At 32.5% G+C, this 24,117-nt stretch overlaps 1 protein-coding gene across 1 annotated transcript in view; it reads right to left on the bottom strand.

Moving 5' to 3' along the window:
• The window catches only part of LOC138319375 (fibropellin-1-like), a 90,374-nt gene extending 71,412 nt beyond the window's left edge, over positions 1-18,962 (bottom strand). Inside the window, exons 1-4 of the mRNA XM_069262472.1 lie at positions 18,847-18,962; positions 17,998-18,179; positions 16,518-16,831; positions 16,185-16,328 (exon numbers count right to left, since the gene is read on the bottom strand). Coding sequence (XP_069118573.1) covers positions 16,185-16,328; positions 16,518-16,831; positions 17,998-18,156 — 617 coding nt within the window. The 5' untranslated portion in view covers positions 18,157-18,179; positions 18,847-18,962. The remainder of the gene's footprint in view (positions 1-16,184; positions 16,329-16,517; positions 16,832-17,997; positions 18,180-18,846) is intronic.
• Positions 18,963-24,117: the final 5,155 nt, after the last annotated feature.

Here is a 24,117-nt window from a genome sequence, read left to right as displayed (position 1 = left end):
TTTTGCAGAAGGGTTAAAAATTGTATCGAATGCCATAATTTCAATTTAATTTTGAATATTACCATGGTTACCAACAAAATTAAAAACCGATGATTTTTGAAAATGCTTAAATTAGTGTTTCACCTGTCTTGCTTCATCTAGAGAAAGTTTGTTCTATATTTAACAGGCTTGGTGATCTTTTACCTTTCGTATTAATTTCAAAAGAGAACGTGGTCAGAATTGGTATCAAATCATTAATCTTTTGCGTAAAAATGTTACCATGGCAACCAAAATATAAACTACGGAAAAATGCGATTTTACACTGATAGAACCATTTTCACGGGCTTCCAGTTGACTAAAATATCGAAAAAAAATGTAATGTGTTGCAAAATCGTTTGTTTGACATGTTACTGTTTATAATATTAAATATTTATATTCATACTCAGATCATTTCAATTTTTTGGAACGCCAAAAACCAACATCATAACATGTATGTCATTGTAGCAAGCCGGCTTACAAATATTTATCAAGATGTTTAGATAATATATCTAAATATATATTTGTACACAATAAAAAATGCAATGCGGTACTCTCATAGTATACTGCAGTAATTTGTAACTTACCAACATTGTATAATGCCAGTTTCTTTAGTTTATCCACACAAAAGTATCAATATCCATCAAGATAATAAGTGAATACAGAGTAAAAGACTAGCAGACAGCTTTTGTTTTTTCTTGACAAAATTTGTGTATTCTACATGTACATGTACTCATAATAATTTGCATGTTATTTTTTTAAGACAAAAACGCATATACATATTCTATATTTGATAGAAATACAAACCATCTCTATTAATCATTTATTATCTGTGTGTTCTATGTCCAGTTCTATATTGCTTGGTTACCAAAAAGACAACCTTATATATATATATTATGGTAGAAGCCCTCACTTTTTCCCAGATATACATCTATATACATTTGCAAAAAATGCATCGTACATATATGTGTATATGTGATGTATACCTTGTCCATATTGTAGATACCATGTAATGTAGTCGCTAAAACTGTCTGTTAGGCGTTTTTTAATAATTTTTTTGTCTATATATTTGGCAAAATAAAAAAGAAGCCTAATAATATAGGCAGGTTTAGCGGACTACATGTAATGCACATACTTGTGTGTTATTGACTCTTGACCATATTGTAGATACACTGCATACACTGTGTACATACATGTACATACATGTATATTTGAAATGTCTTGGACATACTGCAGATACACTGCATACAGTGTGTACATACATGTATATGTGATATGTCTTGACCATATTGTAGATACACTGTGGTGTCTACATATATATATATATATATGTGTTATCTCTTGACCATATTGGTTATACAAGTGCAATGTCTACAAACATGCATATGTATATGTGTTAAATTATGTATTGACCATAGTGTAGATACATGTACACTGTCGTGTCTATACATGTGTATGTATATGTATTTACCATATTCTATTGTAGATACACTGCAATGACTACAGATATATGTGTGTTATGTCTTGACCATATTGTAGATACACTGCAGTGTCAATAGATATATGTGTGTTATGTACTGACCATATTGTAGGTACTCTGCAGTGTCTACACATATATGTGTGTTATGTACTGACCATAATGTAGATCCACTGTGTGTGTCTACATGTATATGTTTTATGCATTGACCATATTGTAGATAAACTGGTGTGTCTACACATGAATGATACGCTGCAGTGTTTACATATATGATTCATATCTTTGCCATATATGAATGTTATGTCTTGACCATATTACAGTATCTACATAAGCATGTGCATTGCATGTACTATGTCTTATTCAGATTGTAGACACACTGCAGTGTCTACCTGTATATATGTTATGTATTGTCATACACGTATGTGGTCTTTGTTTAGTCATACTTGTGTGATAACAATTCCAAAGAATTGACTTCACTTTTACTACATGTGCACTTTTGATATAGCTATGAATAAATCCATAAACATGTATCTGAACATTGTTTTCTGACATATGCTCTTTTTACAAATGATTTGCTAAAGATAAAAAAAATGTATTATTTCAACAAGAAACAATTCAAAACTCATATATGATTATTTTAATAAAGAAAGCAGAAAGACATGATGAAAATGCTGAGTCTCATTACAGGGTTATGTTAAATACATCTGACCCCTTTCAAAATTGTAATTTTAAAATTAACTTCCCTACATTTGTGTAACATACATTTACATTTTTTAGCCTAATCTTTTTCTGGACAAATATCAATAGTATATCTATCACAGAGCATAATATTTTACATTTGTGTCAATTGAAGCATGAAGAACTTTACAGGCAAAATATGTTTATACATTTTGTATCTCTGCTCAAGTTGCCCTGTCACTTCCCATCAGAAAACCATAATTTGGATTACATGTAAATGCATATGCAGTATAAAGAAGATGATGTATAAGATTCAGTTGACTTATGTGTATGATCAGACAACCTGCATTTTTATTGTTTTTAGTGCAAATAGTACATTGCATGTGTCAATCTTTGATTTGAGATTAAGAGCAGAATTTTTATTGATACTGAATCTATTTGTACTATACATGATGTACATGTATAGGTATGTATATGAAAGGTGTCATTATTCTAAATGATTGTATCTCTGCAACTTTCACTACATAAGTTAACATGATATATCCAAATTGGAACACTTTTTGAAGAATTGTAAAAAAAATGTAGAACTTTGTGTTTGTGTCAGAACCCCCTAAAATTTCAAAACATAGATTCCTTTGTTTTCATTTCATATGTTTTGTTTACATGTCAATAGACTATTTTTGCTAAACTGTCCTGGATTAATTAGTTGACCTCCTCCTGGAGGACATTTCTAGTTTGTATTTGAAGAACAAATTCATAACATTAAAATTTGAAGAATCATATTTAAAAAAAATTATATAAAAATGATCTGGATATTAAATATCATTATAGATTATCTAATATATTTTGTCATTGACACTTGAATTGTTTATTTCCATTACTTGTAATCAGTAATTTTCTAAATATCAAACAAAATGTATATATTTAAAATAAAGATAAGATATCATAGTCAGTATTTGAAGTTAATCTAGTATACCAATCCACAAAATATGTATGGGTATATATATCGTATCAATGTGTTTTTTTATATTTACACGCCATGTACATGTAGCTTATGTATATATGTGTTTAGTTCTATTGGTATTGATACAAATTAATATTTACGATGAGGTTACGGCATATTAGGTACAATGTATGTTTCGTATTTTTGTGTTCAGGAAACTTCGCATCGTTTAGCTTAAACATATTTTATTGTATCAAATATGTACAATAGGATTGGGCACAAGATTTCCAACTTATATTAAGCCCTTTCCATACAATATTAGGTAACACATACAAAATTATACAAGATGACATTAACAATAAAATAGTATGTTTTGAAGTGTGGATAAGGGAAGGGTAAAGATAGGATGTAAGAAGGTGCAGGTATATGAAAAAAATGTGACAGAGGCCTTCATTTATATTATCATAAATTATAGTTAAGACATTTTCACTAAAAAGAAGCATTGTTTAAGAATGCGTGAATGATCTTTCTCGACCCAGATGGCACAAGTACACAATCCAATAAGCACAACTTTCGGCTTATCAATGTTCAACATATCTCCTTCCATGGTTTTCCTTCACTTTGTTCATTCCTTTCCTTCTGATATTTCCGTTTCGCAAGTGTCATATGAGTCGAGAAAGATAAAAGACGCAGTATTTGATAAAGTTAAAGTGGGTAAACAGTTTATATATATATGAATTATTCAAATACACAATATATCAAATGTATCAAGTACTGAAGAGAGATATGTTGGAAAAAATTAGGAAGGCTTGCACAATTGTAACTTGAATAGAAAGAAGTAGGTGATAGAGAATGTACAGATGTAAAATCAAAATCTTTTTGTATCGTTAATATATTTCTGAGTGTGCAGAAATATTTTTTCATTGTCTGCTTTAGATAATTCTTGACTGCCGGTCGAACGCCTTTGAAATATCACAGAAAACTAAACATGAAGGACGTTTTTTTTCTATGTTTTCGCATAAGGTGTGATATAATTCAATAATTTGATGAACTGTCGAATGACCTGGCTGGAAACCTGACTGATATTTATAAATTAAGGAATGATCTAATAAATAGTTATGTAAATATTTCACTACCAATCTTTCAAAAACTTTTCCAACGGTACTTAATAGTGAAATAGGTCTATAATTTGAAACTTCGTGCTTATCTCCCTTTTTAAATAAAGGCATTACTAATGCTTTTTTCCATTGTTTGGGAAAGATACCAGTTTCCAAAGAAGATCTAAAGATAAGAGATAGAGGAAGAGCTGATGATAGTGCTGTATTTTTAACATGTTGTGACTTATGGTATCAATACCTACAGCTTTACCAAATTCATTTCTAAGAGGAGGTATAATATTGGCAGTATTAGTTGTTTTAATAAGCCTGCGGACAATTTTCCAAAAATTTTTAGAGTTCGAAACTGAGTATTGATCAAGACTGCCGTTGATGTCCGCATAAAACCTTTCTTTAGTGCTTTTCTTAAGATTGTTAACATGATTACGTTGTTTCCGAAAGTTAGTAAGGTTAGCTGGCGTACGATTTAATTAAATTTTTTTTAAAAGTCTGTCTCTTTTTCTGATTTCCCGTCTTAAGTCAGTGTTAAACCAAGGTTTGTCATTAGGTCGTACTGTCACTATTTTTGTCGGTATACACTCCCCAGCTATATCTAAAAATCTAGATGTAAAAATATCACACATGTCATCTGGGGAGTGTGTCCTTGTGAAAAGATCTTGCCAGTCAGTTTCGTCTAATCTATTATTAAAAAGTCCGTAATTTGCGTCACTATAACATATAACTTTACGCTTAAATGTCTTAACTATACCAGTGTCAACAGACAAATTTACAATCGTCGCTTGGTGGTCAGAGATGTTGTTATCAATGTCTATTACGTCGGCTAAACTGAAGGTACACGTGTCGGAGAGCAGTATAGGGTCAATGAGTGTAGAGGACGTCCGTCCAATGCCTGTCGGTTTGTTGATAACGTTTGTCAAGTGAAATGAGTTAATAATGTCATAAATTGCACGTGTGTTCTCAACAGTTAAAATATCAACATTAATGTCTCCTACTACTACTACATGTGGAGTTTCTTGCATGGCTGTTTCTAATGAGAGTTTAAAATAATTCCAAAATGAGTGTGCTGTGTTTGGAGGTCTGTATAATGTGCATAAGAGGAATTTCTTATCTGGAAACTGGATCTCTGTCCAAACAACTCCACCCACCCGAAATTCTAAATCGGCTCTACGACGGGTACACAGGAGACTGGAAGTGTAAATAGTTATCCCCCCACAGTCAGCTATCGATGAATCAAGATGAGTCTCGGTAACACAGACAATGTCATAATCAGAAACGATGTTTTCTAAAAAAGACATCTTATTACATCGCATCGTGTCCGGCATACTTACACGCATGCACATTGTACATGTGTCACGTACGTACAGTAGATCTACATGTATATCGGCTGATAACACAACCATGTTAATTAGGTCCTCAGTGATTATGAAAGTGTCACTCATAAGATGTCCTAGTCAATCAATACTAACAATTTAGCTATAAACATGCGGGCCACCATAGAAAATAATCGGCGTCGGACACGTGTGCTTCAATACATGTAACTTTTAGAAATGAAAGTCCGGGGAAATCCCCGTTACTATAAATAGTTTTATCTGTCGTCGGCAAGATTTATTTGCTGAATTAATATATTTTTTGAATACAGTCAAAGAAATCACTGTAAACATGTTTCTTGACATTTTTGCGTAAGAGTTCAGAGTTTGTTTAACTGCAAAATTGAGGACCATTATCCGTGTGTTCTGGTAAAGTCGCCGATCGGTTTCGCACAGGTGCTTGTGAAACCGATCAACGTCAAGTCGTGGGACTGAGCAATTTTCCGTGGATGCATCTGTTGATTTATGGAGTCGTTGTATTGTTAATATGGTATGTTATGAATGATAAATTTGTGTATATTGTTCCGTATTTTCCTGACTTTTATCGTATCTATAAGTTATGCCAGATTGGTGAGAAAAATGGTTAAAACTGACCACATATTGCTATGTATCGCGTAAAACCACACATCACACGTACTTTTTAGATGAAATCTTTGTTTTTGAAAAAAAATGTTTGTAGATATTGCAAGATAAATATAAAATTGGGATACTAAGTTATCAACAGTATGAAGTTCAAGCATTATTTTTCAGTACTTTTTGATTAGCTGATTAGCAAGGGATTCCATATCGGGTCCGTGCACTGAATGTTACGCCGACAGAAAGACGACGTCATCAATTTAAAATGTTCCGTTTTTCAGTCTGCATCTTTTTTAAACTCAATAAAACATCATGAAGACATTGTTAAATGAAAATTTCTTAAGAACACAAAACTTGTTATCTCTAGTTTTAGCAGATATAATCAGTATCTCGATAGCTCCTAAAATAAGGGAGTTATGACGATTTGTTCAACACCGACACGTTATTGGCGTAGTTTGGCGTATCTGGGAGTTAAGGGGTTAAGTTTGTGGAAATTTATTAGGGCCAATACAAAAACTGGAATGCCTGATCTGGAACTAGAGAATGGTGTTATAGAAACTGAGGATGAAGGTAAATCCAAGGAACTAAACAAATACTTGCAAGTGTGTTTACGAAAGAAGACCTAAACGTCATACCTGAACTAACAACAGTTAATTTTATTCAGAACTTTTAGACATTCTACAACAGAGGAAGTGTTTAAAAAACCATAACCCGGTTAGTATCCTCACCTTAAAAGGTGAATGGTCAACACTATGGCAATTGAAGTTCAATTCATCCAAGTGTAAAACACTACATTTTGGACAAAGAAATATAAATTTTGTGGATGTCATGCGAGAACACGTGAAAGACCTTAGAGTTACTTTCGACACATGAGCTTAAATTTAATCGACATGTAGCAAACTGTGTGAAAAAGTCTAATTTGATTGAAAAAGCGACCATTTACCATGTTGGTCAAGGATATGTTTCTTCCACTGTATAAATAACAAATACAAGCACAACTAGAATACTCTGTAACAATTTGGAACACGAATTTGAAAAAAAGATATCATTGAGTTAGAAAATGTACAAAGGCGTGCCACAAAACAAGTGCACGGTTTCCATGAAACACCATATTCGGAGAGAGTGATCTGCCCTTGAGCTAAGGCAGAGGGTGATTTCTCGTGCTCCAGACATTTTGAGTATATTATCGACGTTTTTGTGAAAACCAACCTAATCCTAGGAAGGAGAGATATTGGAAAGTTAATCCTTACCCTAAAAAAACAGTGAGGGAACTGAGGAACAAACCGAAGAATGGCAAATTCCCACTCAGCGACCACTCTGACTGAGGAAAATGGCGCCGAATCGTACGCGGCAATAGCTAGGCCTACGGCAGCGAGAACGGTAAAGCCTGTCTTTATACTAGAAATTGATATCTTTGGTACAAAAACGGTTCCAAAGGAACTATGGCTAAACCACATTGAACTTTATAGAGTGATTGGTAACATAATCCCTATCGAACAGCTATCTGGACTGCAGCGAGTCCGAGGGATGTGGAGAATTTATGTTGACAGCATTGACTCTCGTGCGAAGTTGGTCACACAAGGTTTGGCACTTCGAAACAAAACTATAAAAATATACGACTCAAACCCCATGATCGTGAATACACATGACGATGACACTACGTTGATTCGTGTAAAGAATGTTCCTTTATCTGCCTTCGACGGGCAAATTAAGCGTGACCTCGAACTCAAGGGCTGTGAGGTAAAAAGTCTATACCGTGAGAGACTGCGGGTTGATGGCTACCTAACAAACTGCGAGACCGGTGACCGCTTGGTTATCACCAAGAAGCTGGACAATCCTCTTCCCACCACTATGACGATTAGTGGTAAATACCGGGCAATTATTCGACATAGGGGACAGCCCAATGAGAATGCTCGTTGTAGCAATTGTTTGCAGACTGGCCATCTTGGCAAAGACTGTACTCGTGACAAAGTCTGCAGACATTGCAAGACTAAAGGACACATTAGAGCTAATTGTCCTGCTCTTTGGGAGAATACCAATGAACAGACGGAGCAATCTGATGGTGATGACGATGAAAATGATGATGATAACGATGATAACGACAAAGATGACGGTGAAAAAACTGACGACGACGACGATCACCACGATATACATAAAAAGAAATCTGCTATTCCTGAGATCAGACAGATACCGAGGGATACAAAAACAAAGAGTGTTGCTAAAGACAAAAATATGTCACAACCACCCAGTGAACAGAAAGCGAAAAAACAGCGTATCAAAGAAACAGACAATAAAAATGACAATCAGATAAGGATTGACTCTTTCTTGAAGGATACCCCGTCAAGAAAATCCAGTCATCTTCCTTCTGACATCAGGTCTCCTTTAAATGAACTAGATAACGTTGCAAAGAAAAAATTCAGTGGTAAATAATAAAACAAGACAATGTATTGTTCGCCTATTTTATTGGAAAACAAAGAAAAACAAGATAAATTACTTATATACTATACAATTGTGTTTGTAAAATTACATATAAATAGTTTTTTTAAATTAAAAGTATATGTCTATATACAATATGTAATTTAAATAGTCAAGTAATGCAAATGCTACCATTTATTTACCTATTACTATTGTTTATTAAATTACAACAAATAATAATACATGAATATACATGTTTTGAATACATTAAGACATTACATGCTCTTTTCTCTATTGAAAAAGTGACATTGATTATTTTTCGTTTCACTATAAGTATTTATTATATGAAATTTATAAGGGCTATATCACTATACACAACAATTCTAGTCTATGTATATGTGTATGCTGTTGTTAATGTAAGAGAGTATCTTAAGAGTCCTTATCAGAATTCATATTACATTAAATTACATATGTACTTACAAAACATAGCACTCTTTAAATGCTTATTAAAGCTATATATTATAAAAAAAAATAATGATATTAATAAAATATTATTTCATTTATAAGTATTTGTATAACACAAGTATTTTTGTAATCTGTATGATTTATATATGCATGTGTTATTCATGCACAAAAAGTTTGATGTGCATACTTAGATATATAAATGATGTTATACATCAATATATATATATATATATAATATATATAATGGAATTGGCCATAACTCGTGTATTATATGCCATGCATATTTATATGGGTATTATTTTCGCATGTGTGTGGATGTATTTTTGTGCGAGTGTATTTACCTGTATGATATTCATATATCACTTGTATAAAATTTATATATTACTTCTTTCCCCTATATATTATTATATACATCATAATGTTAAAATGGTATGTCATACAAATTCAAATCAATCAACTTTTTTTGGTAATTTTGATATAACATGAAGCTTCATTTCCTTACAGTTAACACACAAGGTTTAGGAGATAAACAAAAAAGAGATAGATTCTATACTTGGGCAAAACATAAAAAAGTAGTATAATCCTCGCGCAAGAAACACATTTTACAGAACCGATCACCCCATTTGTTAAAGCTGAATGGAATGGTGAGTTAATACATAGTTTTGGAACCACACAGAGCTGTGGTGTAGCTATATTCATCACTAACCAAGTTGAATATGAGATAATTGATGTACATAAAGATGATGATGGCAGACTTTTGTTATTAAATATTAACATAAATAATTCTATATACACCATCATAAATATATACGCCCCAAATGATAAAAACAAAAGAAATATTTTCTTCAAAAATTTAAAAACTTTTATCCATGAACATAGTCTAGGCCTGCTAATAATTGGTGGAGACTGGAATGAAACTCAAGAATTATGTGATAGGAAAACTAGAACCAAATCTAAAAATACCTTAAACTCCTTAAAGTCATTAATAAAAGATTGTCGCCTAATTGATCCATGGAGGAAAAAACATCCAACCACTAAACAATTTACATGGAAACGTAAACATAACACTAATGAGGCAAGCAGAATAGACTATTTCCTAATACAAAATGAAATTACACAAAAAAAATCTTATCAACCGATATTCGACCAGTATTAATTAAATACACAGATCACCAAGCAGTATCATTCCATTTAGATATTGAAAAAGTAGTCCGTGGTCCAGGCTATTGGAAATTAAATAACAGTTTAATCAATGATTCTCTGTACCAAAAAATTATTATTAAAATACTAAACAAGTTTAAGACTTTAAAAAATGTAAACAATTCTTCAAATAGAGTGTTATGGGATCTATGTAAAACTGAAATCCGTGAACAATCAATAGAATTTGGAAAGAAAAAATCTAAATTCAGAAAAAATATAATAAATGATTTAGAAAGCAAGCTTAAAAAACTTGAAGAAAATAATCCAAACCAAGAGGAAATAAATACAATTACAAAGCAGATAGAAGACCACTACTCGCACTTAGCTATAGGAACACAGATAAGATCACGTGCTAAGTGGGTGGAGCAGGGTGAAAAAAATACTAAATATTTTTTCTCATTAGAAAAGGGGAGACAAATGAAGAAATCGATAACTAAACTAAAAAATGAAAAAGGGGAATTACTGTCAAAACAAGAGGACATATTAAAATATGAAAAACAATTTTATGAAATTATGTACACTACAAAGTGTCCAAATTCAGATGAAATAAAACAATATGTAGATGCTATAAACTTTGAATCAAAATTAACTGATGAAGATAGTGATAAATGTGAAGGCCTAATAACAGAAAATGAATGCTACCTAGCTATAAACAAAATGAAATTAAATAAAGCTCCAGGCTCAGATGGACTAACAACAGAATTTTATAGGAAATTTTGGCCTTATTTAAAAGAATTACTACTAGACTCTATTAATGAAGGATATTTAAATAATGAATTAGCATATTCACAAAGAGTAGGGATTTTGTCATTAATGTATAAAAAAATGATCCATTAGACCTAAATAATTGGCGACCTCTGACTATTCTAAATATAGATTACAAGATATTAGCTCATTGTTTATCAGAAAGAATAAAACCCCTCCTACATAAAATTATAAATACTGACCAGAATGGTTTTGTCAAAGGTCGTGATATTAGATATAGCATTCGGCTAATCAAAGATATAATAGATTATTCAGAGAAATTTAATGTCACAGGATCAATTCTATTTTTAGATTTCGCCAAGGCCTTTGATTCAATAGAATGGGAATTTATGTTTCATACTTTGAAAAGTTTTGGATTTAAAGATAGTTTTAGAAAATGGGTCTCTATCCTATACAGTAATATCTATTGTTTAATTACAAACAATGGTTGGTTATCAGAACCAGTAAAGATTACACGTGGAATCAGGCAAGGCTGTCCTCTATCAGCCCTGTTATTTGTTATCACAGTTGAAACATTAGCTATGAAAATAAGACAAGATGAAAATATTCATGGTATCAAAGTTAAATATACAATGAAAAGACATTTCAAAATTTCTCAACTTGCAGATGATACTACATTATTTCTAAAATCTAAAACTGATATCTCTACTGCCCTGAATCTTATAGAAATATTTGGAAGTCTCTCGGGCTTAATTCTTAATAGAAAAAAATCTCTAGGTCTAAAGTTAGGAAACAATAAAATACAAATAAAAGATGACTTTGAAAATATAGACTGGTCACAAAGTGTTATAAAAGCATTAGGAGTATACTTTGGGCTTAACAATTTCCAATCATCTCAAGTCAACTGGGAGAATAAGATCTAAAAAATAAATAAACTAATTAATATTTGGAAAATTAGGAAATTATCAATGATCGGAAGAATACAAATTGTTAAATCATTACTTATACCCCAGTGAACCTATCTTATATCTGTACTAAGTATCCCAAAAAATATTATAATAGAGGTGGAAAGTATTATCCATAAATTTATATGGGAAGGTAAGAATGAAAAAGTGAAAAGAAAAACTCTATGTAGACCTTACAATGAAGGAGGACTAAACAATTTAGATCTTAAATCTCATATCACTACTATACTTGTAGGATGGGTTAAAAAATAAAAAAAAACAATGAAGAAAACCAATGAAAAGTTATTCCTGAATTTTATCGAAACCAATTTGGAAAAGACATGTTAATTTTCTCGATGAACATAGCCGATACAAAATGCTTAGAAATTTTCAAAAATATACCTAAATTTTACCAAGATATAATAAATGCTTGGGTGAATATAGGTGGTGGTTACATGAAAAATCCAAAAACTGTTACAGATATTGGAAAACAAGTGATATGGGGAAATAAATTTATCACACTTAACAGAAAATATCTAATCTTTACCAACTGGATAAAAAGTGACATTATTACCATTAGAGACATTCTAGACACTGAAGGATGTATTAATGAAAACAGAATTTTGAACAAACTTCAACATAAACACAACTGGATATCACAGATATATATGATTAAAAAGGCAATACCAAAATCATGGCAGGAAAAATTAAAGAATTCAGACATATCAAAATATGATTTCAATGATAAACATGAACATTTAAAAGTATCACTATACCATACCAAACAATGTTTATCAATTGAAAAAATCACAAATATAAATTTATATAGAAATTTGGTTCAAAAGACTTCTGAACAGCCTATAGCCTACATAGCCTGGGAGAAAACATTTATACATCTTAGTAAATCTGATTTAGAACACAAATTAGAAAAATCGCTCGAGTTTACTTCCAATAAAATTGATGATAACAGAATAAAAGTGTTTAAATGGAAGCTTATCAATAGAATTTTGGTCAATAACTCACTCCTTTGCAAATGGAAAATAAAAAAACAATCCGCTATGTATTCTTTGTGGGATTGAGGAAAATTATGGACACTTTTTTGTAAGATGTAAATATATAAACTCATTCATTCTTCGCATCAATGAGTTGTTTCGAACACTAGGATACTGTAAAAATATGATCACATTAGAAAATATAGTACTGGGCTATAAAATAGACTATGAGAAATATGAAAATATAAATTTCATACTCACATACATTTCTTTTGTTATTTATAAGGCATATTACACAAGTGATTGTAAGCAAAAAAATGTAAATATTGAACAGCTACTCAGACAAGAAGTACACTTTGTCTGCAGAACTCAAAAACTTAAAAATTTACCTCTTTCAAATGTAATGAAATCAGTATGTGCTTTTCTGGGTATTAATCCAACCTCTGACATCTTATAAGGTGCATGCTTATGACAAATAAATCCAAAACTTGAAAATCCATAACACTGTCACCTTAAGGTTCATGTAATGGCTTTAAACAGTGATATTTTGCAAGCCTAAAACGCATTACTGTGCTGCAATTGAACAGAACTAATTTCATTAATTGTTGGTATATACCCTGGCTAACTGTCAGTCTTACTGTTGATATGTAATTTGTGGAGCTGCGTGTAAAATACAGTAAAATATGAGAAAAATGTATAGTTCTGGAGAAGACATAGAACTCGTGTGAATTGCATTGATGGAACCAAATAATCATGCCATCGTGTTCAGTTGTGAATATGCCAGGTACTCCAACAGTTTGTTTGGCAAAATCGGACCAGCATATAGCGCAGGAGCCTAGTGTAGAAAATGCAAATGGCTGCTATAAATGGCGGATCGAAAATATCGCATATAAGAAGCCATCTCAAATGATACAAATGTTTTTATATACACCAAAAGGTACTCTGAACATAACAAGAAGACTCTTCACGAAAAAAATAGTTCAAACAATCTGTTTGGGGCGAAAAATGCAAATTTCCGGAAAGAGCCTCAAAGTCCACATTTTAACTATTTTTTACGTAAATATTCTTCTTGTCATGTTCAGAGTACCTTATAGTGTATATAAGAGCACTTGCATCAATTAAAATGTCTTTTTATATGCTATATTTGTGATCCGCCATTTAAAGCAGCCATTTGCATTTACAACAATAGGCTCCTGCGCTATTCGCTGGTCCGATTTTGCCAAACAAACTGTTGGAGTACCTGGCATAGTCACTACTGAACACGATAGCATGTTTATTTGGTTCCATCAATGCAATTCACACGAGTTCTATGTCTTCTCCAGAAATATACATTTTTCTCTTATTTTACTGAAATTTACAAGCAGCTTCACAAATTGCTTATCAACAGTAAGACTGACAGTTAGCCAGGGTATATACCAACAATTAATGAAATTAGTTCTGTTCAATTGCAGCACAGTAATGCGTTTTAGGCTTGCAAAATATCACTGGTTAAAGCCATTACATGAACCTTAATAGAAATAATCCTATCCACTTCACCCTAAACAGCAAACCTAAAAAATAATAATAATAACAATAAACCGAATTACACAGACATATGTAAAGAATGTTATTTTGTCATATCATAATCTTTATCAATATAAGTCAACACATGGAATATCCGAATATGTGTTTTAAAAATTCAGAAATAACAGTTACAGTAACACGTAATAAAAAAAAGAAAAATACTCACCATATAAATAAAGAACAAGCCGAAACCCATATTTGAATCCTCTCAAGACAAACATGTGCTCCGAAATACGTCTAACATTGCCACGAGGTACCACATACACTACACGTGGCAGCTTACAGGATGTTATTTTAGTCACTTAGTCTCATTCAGTCAGACTCTCGATGATAGAGACGTTCTGATTGTGAGTTATCTCCCCTCTAAAGATCCTTACGTCAAAACAAGTACATGTATACGAGTTATTTCCCTTGTTTTATTTGACGAAATCATGACATTAACTTGTACTAATATTATCTGTCTTTATTTTCAACAGTTATTAATTTAAGAGATTATAGTCATAATTAATATAATGTATTTATTATAAGAATAAACATATGTATGAATGATTTGAATGTCAGTATGAGAGAATCAAATTTGCTGAAGTTATGTATTTATTTGTAAAATACTATACGTAAAATACGTGCATTTCTTGAATAAAAATGTATATTCTGATAAAAAAAAAAAGAAAAGAAACACCATATTCGGAAAGACTTCAATACGGAAGACTACGATATGATATGATCCAAGTATTTAGAATTATAAATGGTTTCGACAAGACGAGCCGTTCTGCTAATGGATTACTTCCCCTGAATGAAGATATGAGAACAAGAGGGCACAATAATCTATCCGACCAGGTGGTTAACTTGGAAAGCATTAATTCATTCAAAACAAGTAAAAAAACCATAAAAAATGAATGCAGTGTGGAAAATCCATCCTTTGAAATCTAAGCCTTCGGGCGAAACCAAGAAATCATCTGGCAGTTTTCTGCGTTTTGAATATCATAATAGTTGCAGGATAAACAGAATACACGGTTAGTATCTTACAATACAAGTTTTATTTTGGTACTCGACATGGAGAGCGGAGATGACTCGGCAAAGCCTCGTCATCTCGGCTTTCCTAAGTCTTGCACCAAAGTAAACCTTGTATTGTAAGATACTAACCGTGTATTCTCTATATATAGGATCGGAAGATTGAAATATGAGTGAAATAAATAACTTTGATTACATCGGACATGCGCAACTCAATGAAATCTACATGACAGAAGCCAAGTGGTCTAGAAGCTAATGGTCGAAGATCAGGTAAATCAGATTAACAAGCTAATACAAGTCAATAGTGATACCTTAGGTTAGACTCGATGCATACACACTTTTTATCAACTTAGTTATAGGTGTACACATTATCACTTGTTTTCAACAGGGTTAATACCTTAATAGAAATTTATTCGTCCAACAGACAGAAAATGGGGTATCTAGGCATTTTGAGGTCTATGGATTGATACAAAAAATCCTAAAAGAGAAAGTTATACATTATATAAATGATGTATTTAAGTTGTCCTCCTTCACTTCATTCCTTAACAAATATCTGATGAATTAATTAAGATACCAGGTACAATAGTATCAAATATTTTACCATCAATATATCGCCACATATCAACATTTGTCTCGCCATTTAATATACAGGTATAATTTTAATATCTAGAGAGAACACCATGATTGTATTTTACTAAAACAGACTGATTAGACAGACCTGATATACGGTGACATCTGTACAACAGGACTCCTGTTGGGTCGGTTGGTATCACTTCTTATTTTGGCATTTATTTTCAACTGCATGTGCCATTGTATTATACTTGGTTGTTTTGACAAATGAGTCCATCTGTAACCTTCGTATCTGTTACAAGATTGAAGTAAACATAACTGTAGATAATGAAATAAATAATAAAAAAGAAACAAAACTTTCGAGTAGTTTAGTTGATAAAACTTACGACATGTTATCAACAACCAGAATAATAGAAAGTGAACATTGTAATAAATTAAAAAAACCAGACAGAATTAAACTGTAACTACAAGATGTACTTACATTAGATCTGTGTATTCTGCTGTTTCGTCGACCTTGATTGTGACCTCAGCCTTGTCCAGTTCCCAGCCCAGTATCACATTAAGAGCCATTACATGAACGGATATATTACCATTCACCTCTGGGGTAACTCCACGTGGTGTAACTGACTGGCCAGTGTATTCTTCCTCCACGTTCCAGTGACCAAAGTAACCCTGGTTTCCTGTCGCCGCCATGATGCTGTTTCGTGAACCAGTGATGTCCGCCCCTATACTGGAACATTGCAGACCACACTGCCCTTTGTCACGTCGCCAGCCGGTTAGTATCCTCACCTTAACCTAGAGGACGGCAAACAATTAGATTGTGAATACACTCGAAACTCATATAGAAAGAAAATGGCTCGGAAATATATCTAACGAAATGGAAAAACCACTGTGCTTCTATAATCTTTATATATAACATATACTTTTTTTATGTAATTTGTTTTAAAGAATAAAGATATAATTGATAGTTAGCTTGACCGTTTCAGTATCACAGATATTCAGTAAATATTGGTAATTTCAATGGTGTCCTTCAACATATCATCGAGAAAAAACAGTGATTTGTCACGATTTCTTTTCTAAACATTGCATTCAATTATTAATCTTAAGGGTTGTAAATAATCTTTACTTGCCAACACCCCAGATAAATAACCTTTCAGTCAATCTAGAATTTATATACAAAAGGTTATTTTGAAAAAGATGATCAAATAGGTGTTCGTGTCATGTTACTGAACATATTATCGTGTTGTTTTATCAAATGGAAATAAATAGATAAATAATAATAAAAATAGCTTTGTTTGATGGAATATAATAAATTAAAGATATACTATTTTTAACGTCATGGATGCAAAAAGTTAAAAAAAAACCCAAAAAACTTAAGGGTTTTGTTTTGTGTATGACCAGTCAAATCGTCAAATTTTGTGTACCGCAGAAATGATTTCTCGTTTTTGAATGAATTTTTACTATTCTGAAAATATGGTGTTTGGTGATAATTAATTGTATAAAAAATAAGATAACAACTTAAATCGACAGAGTGGACTACCTTGTAATTTGTCGTCTGGTCAGAAGCGCATAGGTGACCCGACAAGCGTTCTTTTGTATCAAGTTTGTATGCTGTTGTTTGTCGTCATAGGAAGCAGACGATATATGATTCGGGACTATTTATCTTAGAATAAAGCCGATATCATGCTCCCCCCTGACTTATGTCATTTTTGTGAGGTAAGATTTACTGAAATTGGCATTTTTATACTAGAAATTGAATTTATTTTCGTCCAAAACCTGATAACATTGTAATTTTGGCATGTGTCATCTTTCTAAATACAACGCCGTTTCGAATCGTATTATGCTCAGCTGTCCACATGACACATGCAGTACCGTTATTACTTATACATATAACTAGTACGTGCTTTCAAAGTTTACACAATTTATCTTTGAATCAAACTATATAAGATTTAGATGATTACCAGGATATCGATATGATCAGCAAATGCCTCAAAACTCATGGTACCCCCTAGAAACTCTGGTCCGGTTGTCGCTCCTGCTGATCCGGTTCTGGCACCAGACGTGGGGTAGACTGTAAATATTCCATACAGCACCAGGATGAGTACCCCGGGGATCCTCATCTCTAACCAAGATGTCTGTGGAACTACAACACATTCAGTCATGGTATTACTTATAAACAAAACGATTTACGTGAATCATTATTGTTTTAACTATACACCAAGTATTCTTCCGATGTTTGTACAAAGAGTAGTTTTATTGAGAGCTTATGTTTTTCAATATTGGTCCAATATATGTATATGTTCCCCAACAACTAGAAAAAGGCGATTTTATCAATTGAAATTATAGCGTCAATTGCTTATGAATCATCTGAAACATATATGGTACAATTAGAAGTAAAGTCTACTTTGAATATCCTTATCGGTCGTCAGACATTTAATTTAAGAGAGAAGGAAAGTCGTGTATATTATATATTATACTTTATTCTATATAACTTATTCTGTATGCTAAATTAAACTAATTATTAATGGAAATAAAATACACAAATATTACTTATAGTTCCAATCAGGATCAAAGAGTATTAATTTCCAATCAGGCTTATTTTTAAGACGATTTTACTCTAGGTAGTTACAGGCGTATTTTCAGAGCTGGCTTATTTCCAAGTGTTTACGGTAACAATAAGATAAACAATGTGTCTAGATGTCTTACTACGCTGCATTAAAACGATCAGATACATGAAAAAAGAATACATTACATTTACAACCTATGCGAGGAGAGGTAATAAAACTAATTAGTTATAATAATAATCTTACCTCGCTCTACTGGCTGGTTATGTTGGCGTCTGAACAATTCATGAATGTTTAATGCTTACACAGTATTTCTATATTGCGCACCTTTAAGTGTCTTTCCGGGGTAGAGGTAATACCAGGCCTATCGGGAGAGTTAGTGTTAGTCATCCTAAATGTCCACGGAGGACAAAATCGATAGAACAGACCAATATATCATACTAAAACTACACAACGTTTGACAACTGTATTTTTAAAACCGCTTTAGTGCCATGGTACATGTGGAATCGGGCTAAAGACTGTGATTAATCTAATAGTCATCACATGTTGTGTAGTTTTACTATCATATATTAACATAGAGGCAGCGATTGAAGTGAATACCAAATGTTATTAAAATATTAGTACCCCAATAAAATAAATTTATCTATTAAGAAATATATGTAAAAGCACCTACTAGTCAACTTCGCCAGCCAAGGGTATCAAGTCCGATACTCTTCCGTGTAGGAATAGTATCGGCCTAAATACCCTTGGCTAGCGAAGTTGTCTACTTGTCTACTAAATTTCGATTGCGAAGAATTTCTTTCTTTCTTTCTTTCTTTCTTTCTTCTTGTTGATCATGAACAAGTTGGAGACTTGGTGTTAAACTGCTAGTGTATGTACATGTATATGAAAACATTTTTATCATTCAATTTGACAAAGGTCTATATCTGTTAAACAGAAATTACTAAAAATCAACCATAAACGCTGGTCGAACTATCAGCTACTATTAACAGTGGCGAATAAGAGATAAGTGGCTCCTCTTTCACTGGTCTCGATACATATTGTTATGGGAGACAATTTAACTATCGGAAGTGATCAATACTTACATAATAATATTGGTATGCAACCAATGGATGTGTTTATATGTGGCGTTTCGATGACTTAAAGATGCTCCACCGCCGACAGAGCATAACTGATATTCATCATTTGAACAATAATTGGTGTTCAGTCATGTATATATGTCTAATTAACACAAAAAATAATATAAAATAATTTATTTTGCCTTTGGTGCATGGGCAATCAGTTCTTCATTCCATATAGGATATAGTATCACGGAATTTTTTCGGGATGCAATTATTTTTTTTTTTAAATTTTAACTTAAAATAAAATTAGAAGCTCAAACATGTCAATGGTGGTAATGGTGTAAAGTTAGTTAATTTTATAACTAAGGAAAAATACTAAATCGCCTGCTCCTGTTTTTGATAGTGAAAAAATACCATTTGTCAGCGGTGGAGCATCTTTAAACAATGTAAACACTGTCACCTACATCACACAAATGATTAGCCAGTTAACCTTACTTTCCAAACTTCAAAAGTTTTCGATTAGGTACGTCAATACCAATAATTTGGATGGGAAGATGCGAATAATACTATGAAACATTTCGAGAGCGTTTATTCTTTTCCTACCTGAACTTTGTAAAGGATAAGGATTGATTGTAGGGGCTTAAAACTTTGTGGTGATTACGGTAAAAAGGAACGATTGTAGGGGTTCAAACCTTTGTGGTGATTACGGTAAAAAGGAACGATTGTAGGGGTTCAAACTTTTGTGGTGATTACGGTATAAAGGAACGATTGTAGGGGTTCAAACTTTTGTGGTGATTACGGTATAAAGGAACGATTGTAGGGGTTCAAACCTTTGTGGTGATTACGGTAAAAAGGAACGATAGTAGGGGTTCAAACTTTTGTGGTGATTACGGTATAAAGGAACGATTGTAGGGGTTCAAACCTTTGTGGTGATTACGGTAAAAAGGAACGATAGTAGGGGTTCAAACTTTTGTGGTGATTACGGTATAAAGGAACGATTGTAGGGGTTCAAACCTTTGTGGTGATTACGGTAAAAGGAACGATTGTAGGGGTACAGACCATTGTGGTGATTACGGTAAAAGGAACGACTGTAGGGGTTCAAACCTTTGTGGTGATTATGAATAAAAGGAACGATCAAGTATGCATGTACCTAGTTAGGTAAGTGGTTTTTTTTTATATATATTTCTATATCTCCACGAGCAAGGTAATGTTATTCGTTATTTATGCAGATCAACAAATAACTGTCTAACTTGGACTTCACCCGGCAAAAAGTAAAGCTAGATAGTTATGATTTATTCCGAATAACGAATAACTTTTTTTCACTTTACCCGGCCAAAAGTAAAGTTAGATAATTAAGATTTATTCCGAATAACGAATAACTGTTTCACTTTACCCGGTCATAAGTAAAGTTAGATAATTAAGATTTATTCCGAATAATGAATAACATTTTCACTTTACCCGGCCATTATAAAGTTAGATAATTAAGATTTATTCCGAATAACGAATAACTGTTTCACTTTACCCGGCCATAAGTAAAGTTAGATAATTAAGATTTATTCCGAATAATGAATAACTTTTTCACTTTTCCCGGCCATAATTAAATATAGATAATTAAGATTTATTCCGAACAACGAATAACTGTTTCACTTTACCCGGCCATAAGTAAAGTTAGATAATTAAGATTTATTCCGAATAATGAATAACTTTTTTCACTTTACCTGGCCATAAGTAAAGTTAGATAGTTATGATTGATTCCGAATAACTGTTGTAAATTTACCTTGCTTATATCGCGTCTCGCGTGGCATCATGTTTCACAGTAAAGGCGGAGAACAACAAATTAGTATTGTGATGTATTATACCCAGTTTTACAAAACGTATACATCGGTATATATCAATTTAGAAGTTAAAGAGGATTCGATTAACCAAATTAAGAATTCTCTTTTTTAACAATGTGATTTTGTTTTTGCATCTTTGACATATATTATAATTGATGAAGTTACAGACCAACATTATTTTCGATAAATACATGCATAAGTAAACCCAAGTGAAGGCCGTTTATAACCCTGACGATATATTTTCAGGATGGACAATTGATTGGTAGATAAACTAAGGAAGGACAATTGATAGGTAGATAAACTAAGGAAGGACAATTGATAGGTAGATAAACTAAGGAAGGACAATTTATTGGTAGATAAACTAAGGAAGGACAATTGATTGGTAGATAAACTAAGGAAGGACAATTGATTGGTAGATAAACTAAGGAAGGACAATTGATTGGTAGATAAACTAAGGATGGACAATTAATTGGTAGATAAACTAAGGAAGGACAATTGATAGGTAGATAAAGTAAGGAAGGACAATTGATAGGTAGATAAACTAAGGAAGGACAATTGATTGGTAGATAAACTAAGGAAGGACAATTGATTGGTAGATAAACTAAGGATGGACAATTAATTGGTAGATAAACTAAGGAAGGACAATTGATAGGTAGATAAAGTAAGGAAGGACAATTGATTGGTAGATAAACTAAGGAAGGACAATTGATTGGTAGATAAACTAAGGAAGGACAATTGATTGGTAGATAAACTAAGGAGGACAATTGATTGGTAGATAAACTAAGGAAGGACAATTGATTGGTAGATAAACTAAGGAAGGACAATTGATTGGTAGATAAACTAAGGAAGGACAATTGATTGGTAGATAAACTAAGGAAGGACAATTGATAGGTAGATAAACTAAGGAAGGACAATTGATAGGTAGATAAACTAAGGAAGGACAATTATTGGTAGATAAACTAAGGAAGGACAATTGATTGGTAGATAAACTAAGGATGGACAATTGATTGGTAGATAAACTAAGGATGGACAATTGATTGGTAGATAAACTAAGGAAGGACAATTGATTGGTAAGATAAACTAAGGATGGACAATTGATTGGTAGATAAACTAAGGATGGACAATTGATAGGTAGATAAACTAAGGATGGACAATTGATTGGTAGATAAACTAAGGAAGGACAATTGATTGGTAGATAAACTAAGGATGGACAATTGATTGGTAGATAAACTAAGGATGGACAATTGATAGGTAGATAAACTAAGGATGGACAATTGATTGGTAGATAAACTAAGGATGGACAATTGATAGGTAGATAAACTAAGGATGGACAATTGATAGGTAGATAAACTAAGGAAGGACAATGATGGTAGATAAACTAAGGAAGGACAATGATAGGTAGATAAACTAAGGAAGGACAATGATAGGTAGATAAATAAGGATACAAATGGACAATAAGATAAACTAAGGAAGGACAATTGATAGGTAGATAAACTAAGGAAGGACAATTAATTGGTAGATAAACTAAGGATGGACAATTGATTGGTAGATAAACTAAGGAAGGACAATTGATTGGTAGATAAACTAAGGATGGACAATTGATTGGTAGATAAACTAAGGAAGGACAATTGATAGGTAGATAAACTAAGGAAGGACAATTGATTGGTAGATAAACTAAGGAAGGACAATTGATTGGTAGATAAACTAAGGATGGACAATTGATTGGTAGATAAACTAAGGAAGGACAATTGATTGGTAGATAAACTAAGGAAGGACAATTGATTGGTAGATAAACTAAGGAAGGACAATTGATTGGTAGATAAACTAAGGATGGACAATTGATTGGTAGATAAACTAAGGAAGGACAATTGATTGGTAGATAAACTAAGGAAGGACAATTGATTGGTAGATAAACTAAGGAAGGACAATTGATTGGTAGATAAACTAAGGAAGGACAATTGATTGGTAGATAAACTAAGGAAGGACAATTGATTGGTAGATAAACTAAGGAAGGACAATTGATTGGTAGATAAACTAAGGAAGGACAATTGATAGGTAGATAAACTAAGGAAGGACAATTGATTGGTAGATAAACTAAGGAAGGACAATTGATTGGTAGATAAACTAAGGAAGGACAATTGATTGGTAGATAAACTAAGGAAGGACAATTGATTGGTAGATAAACTAAGGAAGGACAATTGATAGGTAGATAAACTAAGGAAGGACAATTGATTGGTAGATAAAACTAAGGAAGGACAATTGATTGGTAGATAAACTAAGGAAGGACAATTGATTGGTAGATAAACTAAGGAAGGACAATTGATTGGTAGATAAACTAAGGAAGGACAATTGATTGGTAGATAAACTAAGGAGGACAATTGATTGGTAGATAAACTAAGGAAGGACAATTGATTGGTAGATAAACTAAGGAAGGACAATTGATTGGTAGATAAACTAAGGAAGGACAATTGATTGGTAGATAAACTAAGGAAGGACAATTGATTGGTAGATAAACTAAGGAAGGACAATTGATTGGTAGATAAACTAAGGAAGGACAATTGATTGGTAGATAAACTAAGGAAGGACAATTGATTGGTATATAAACTAAGGATGGACAATTG

The sequence above is a fragment of the Argopecten irradians genome, chromosome 3, assembly GCF_041381155.1.
Source record: "Argopecten irradians isolate NY chromosome 3, Ai_NY, whole genome shotgun sequence".
Lineage (NCBI taxonomy): Eukaryota > Metazoa > Mollusca > Bivalvia > Pectinida > Pectinidae > Argopecten > Argopecten irradians.
The sequence above is the reverse complement of the archived record's forward strand: the minus strand, read 5'-3'. Positions and strand labels throughout refer to the sequence as shown.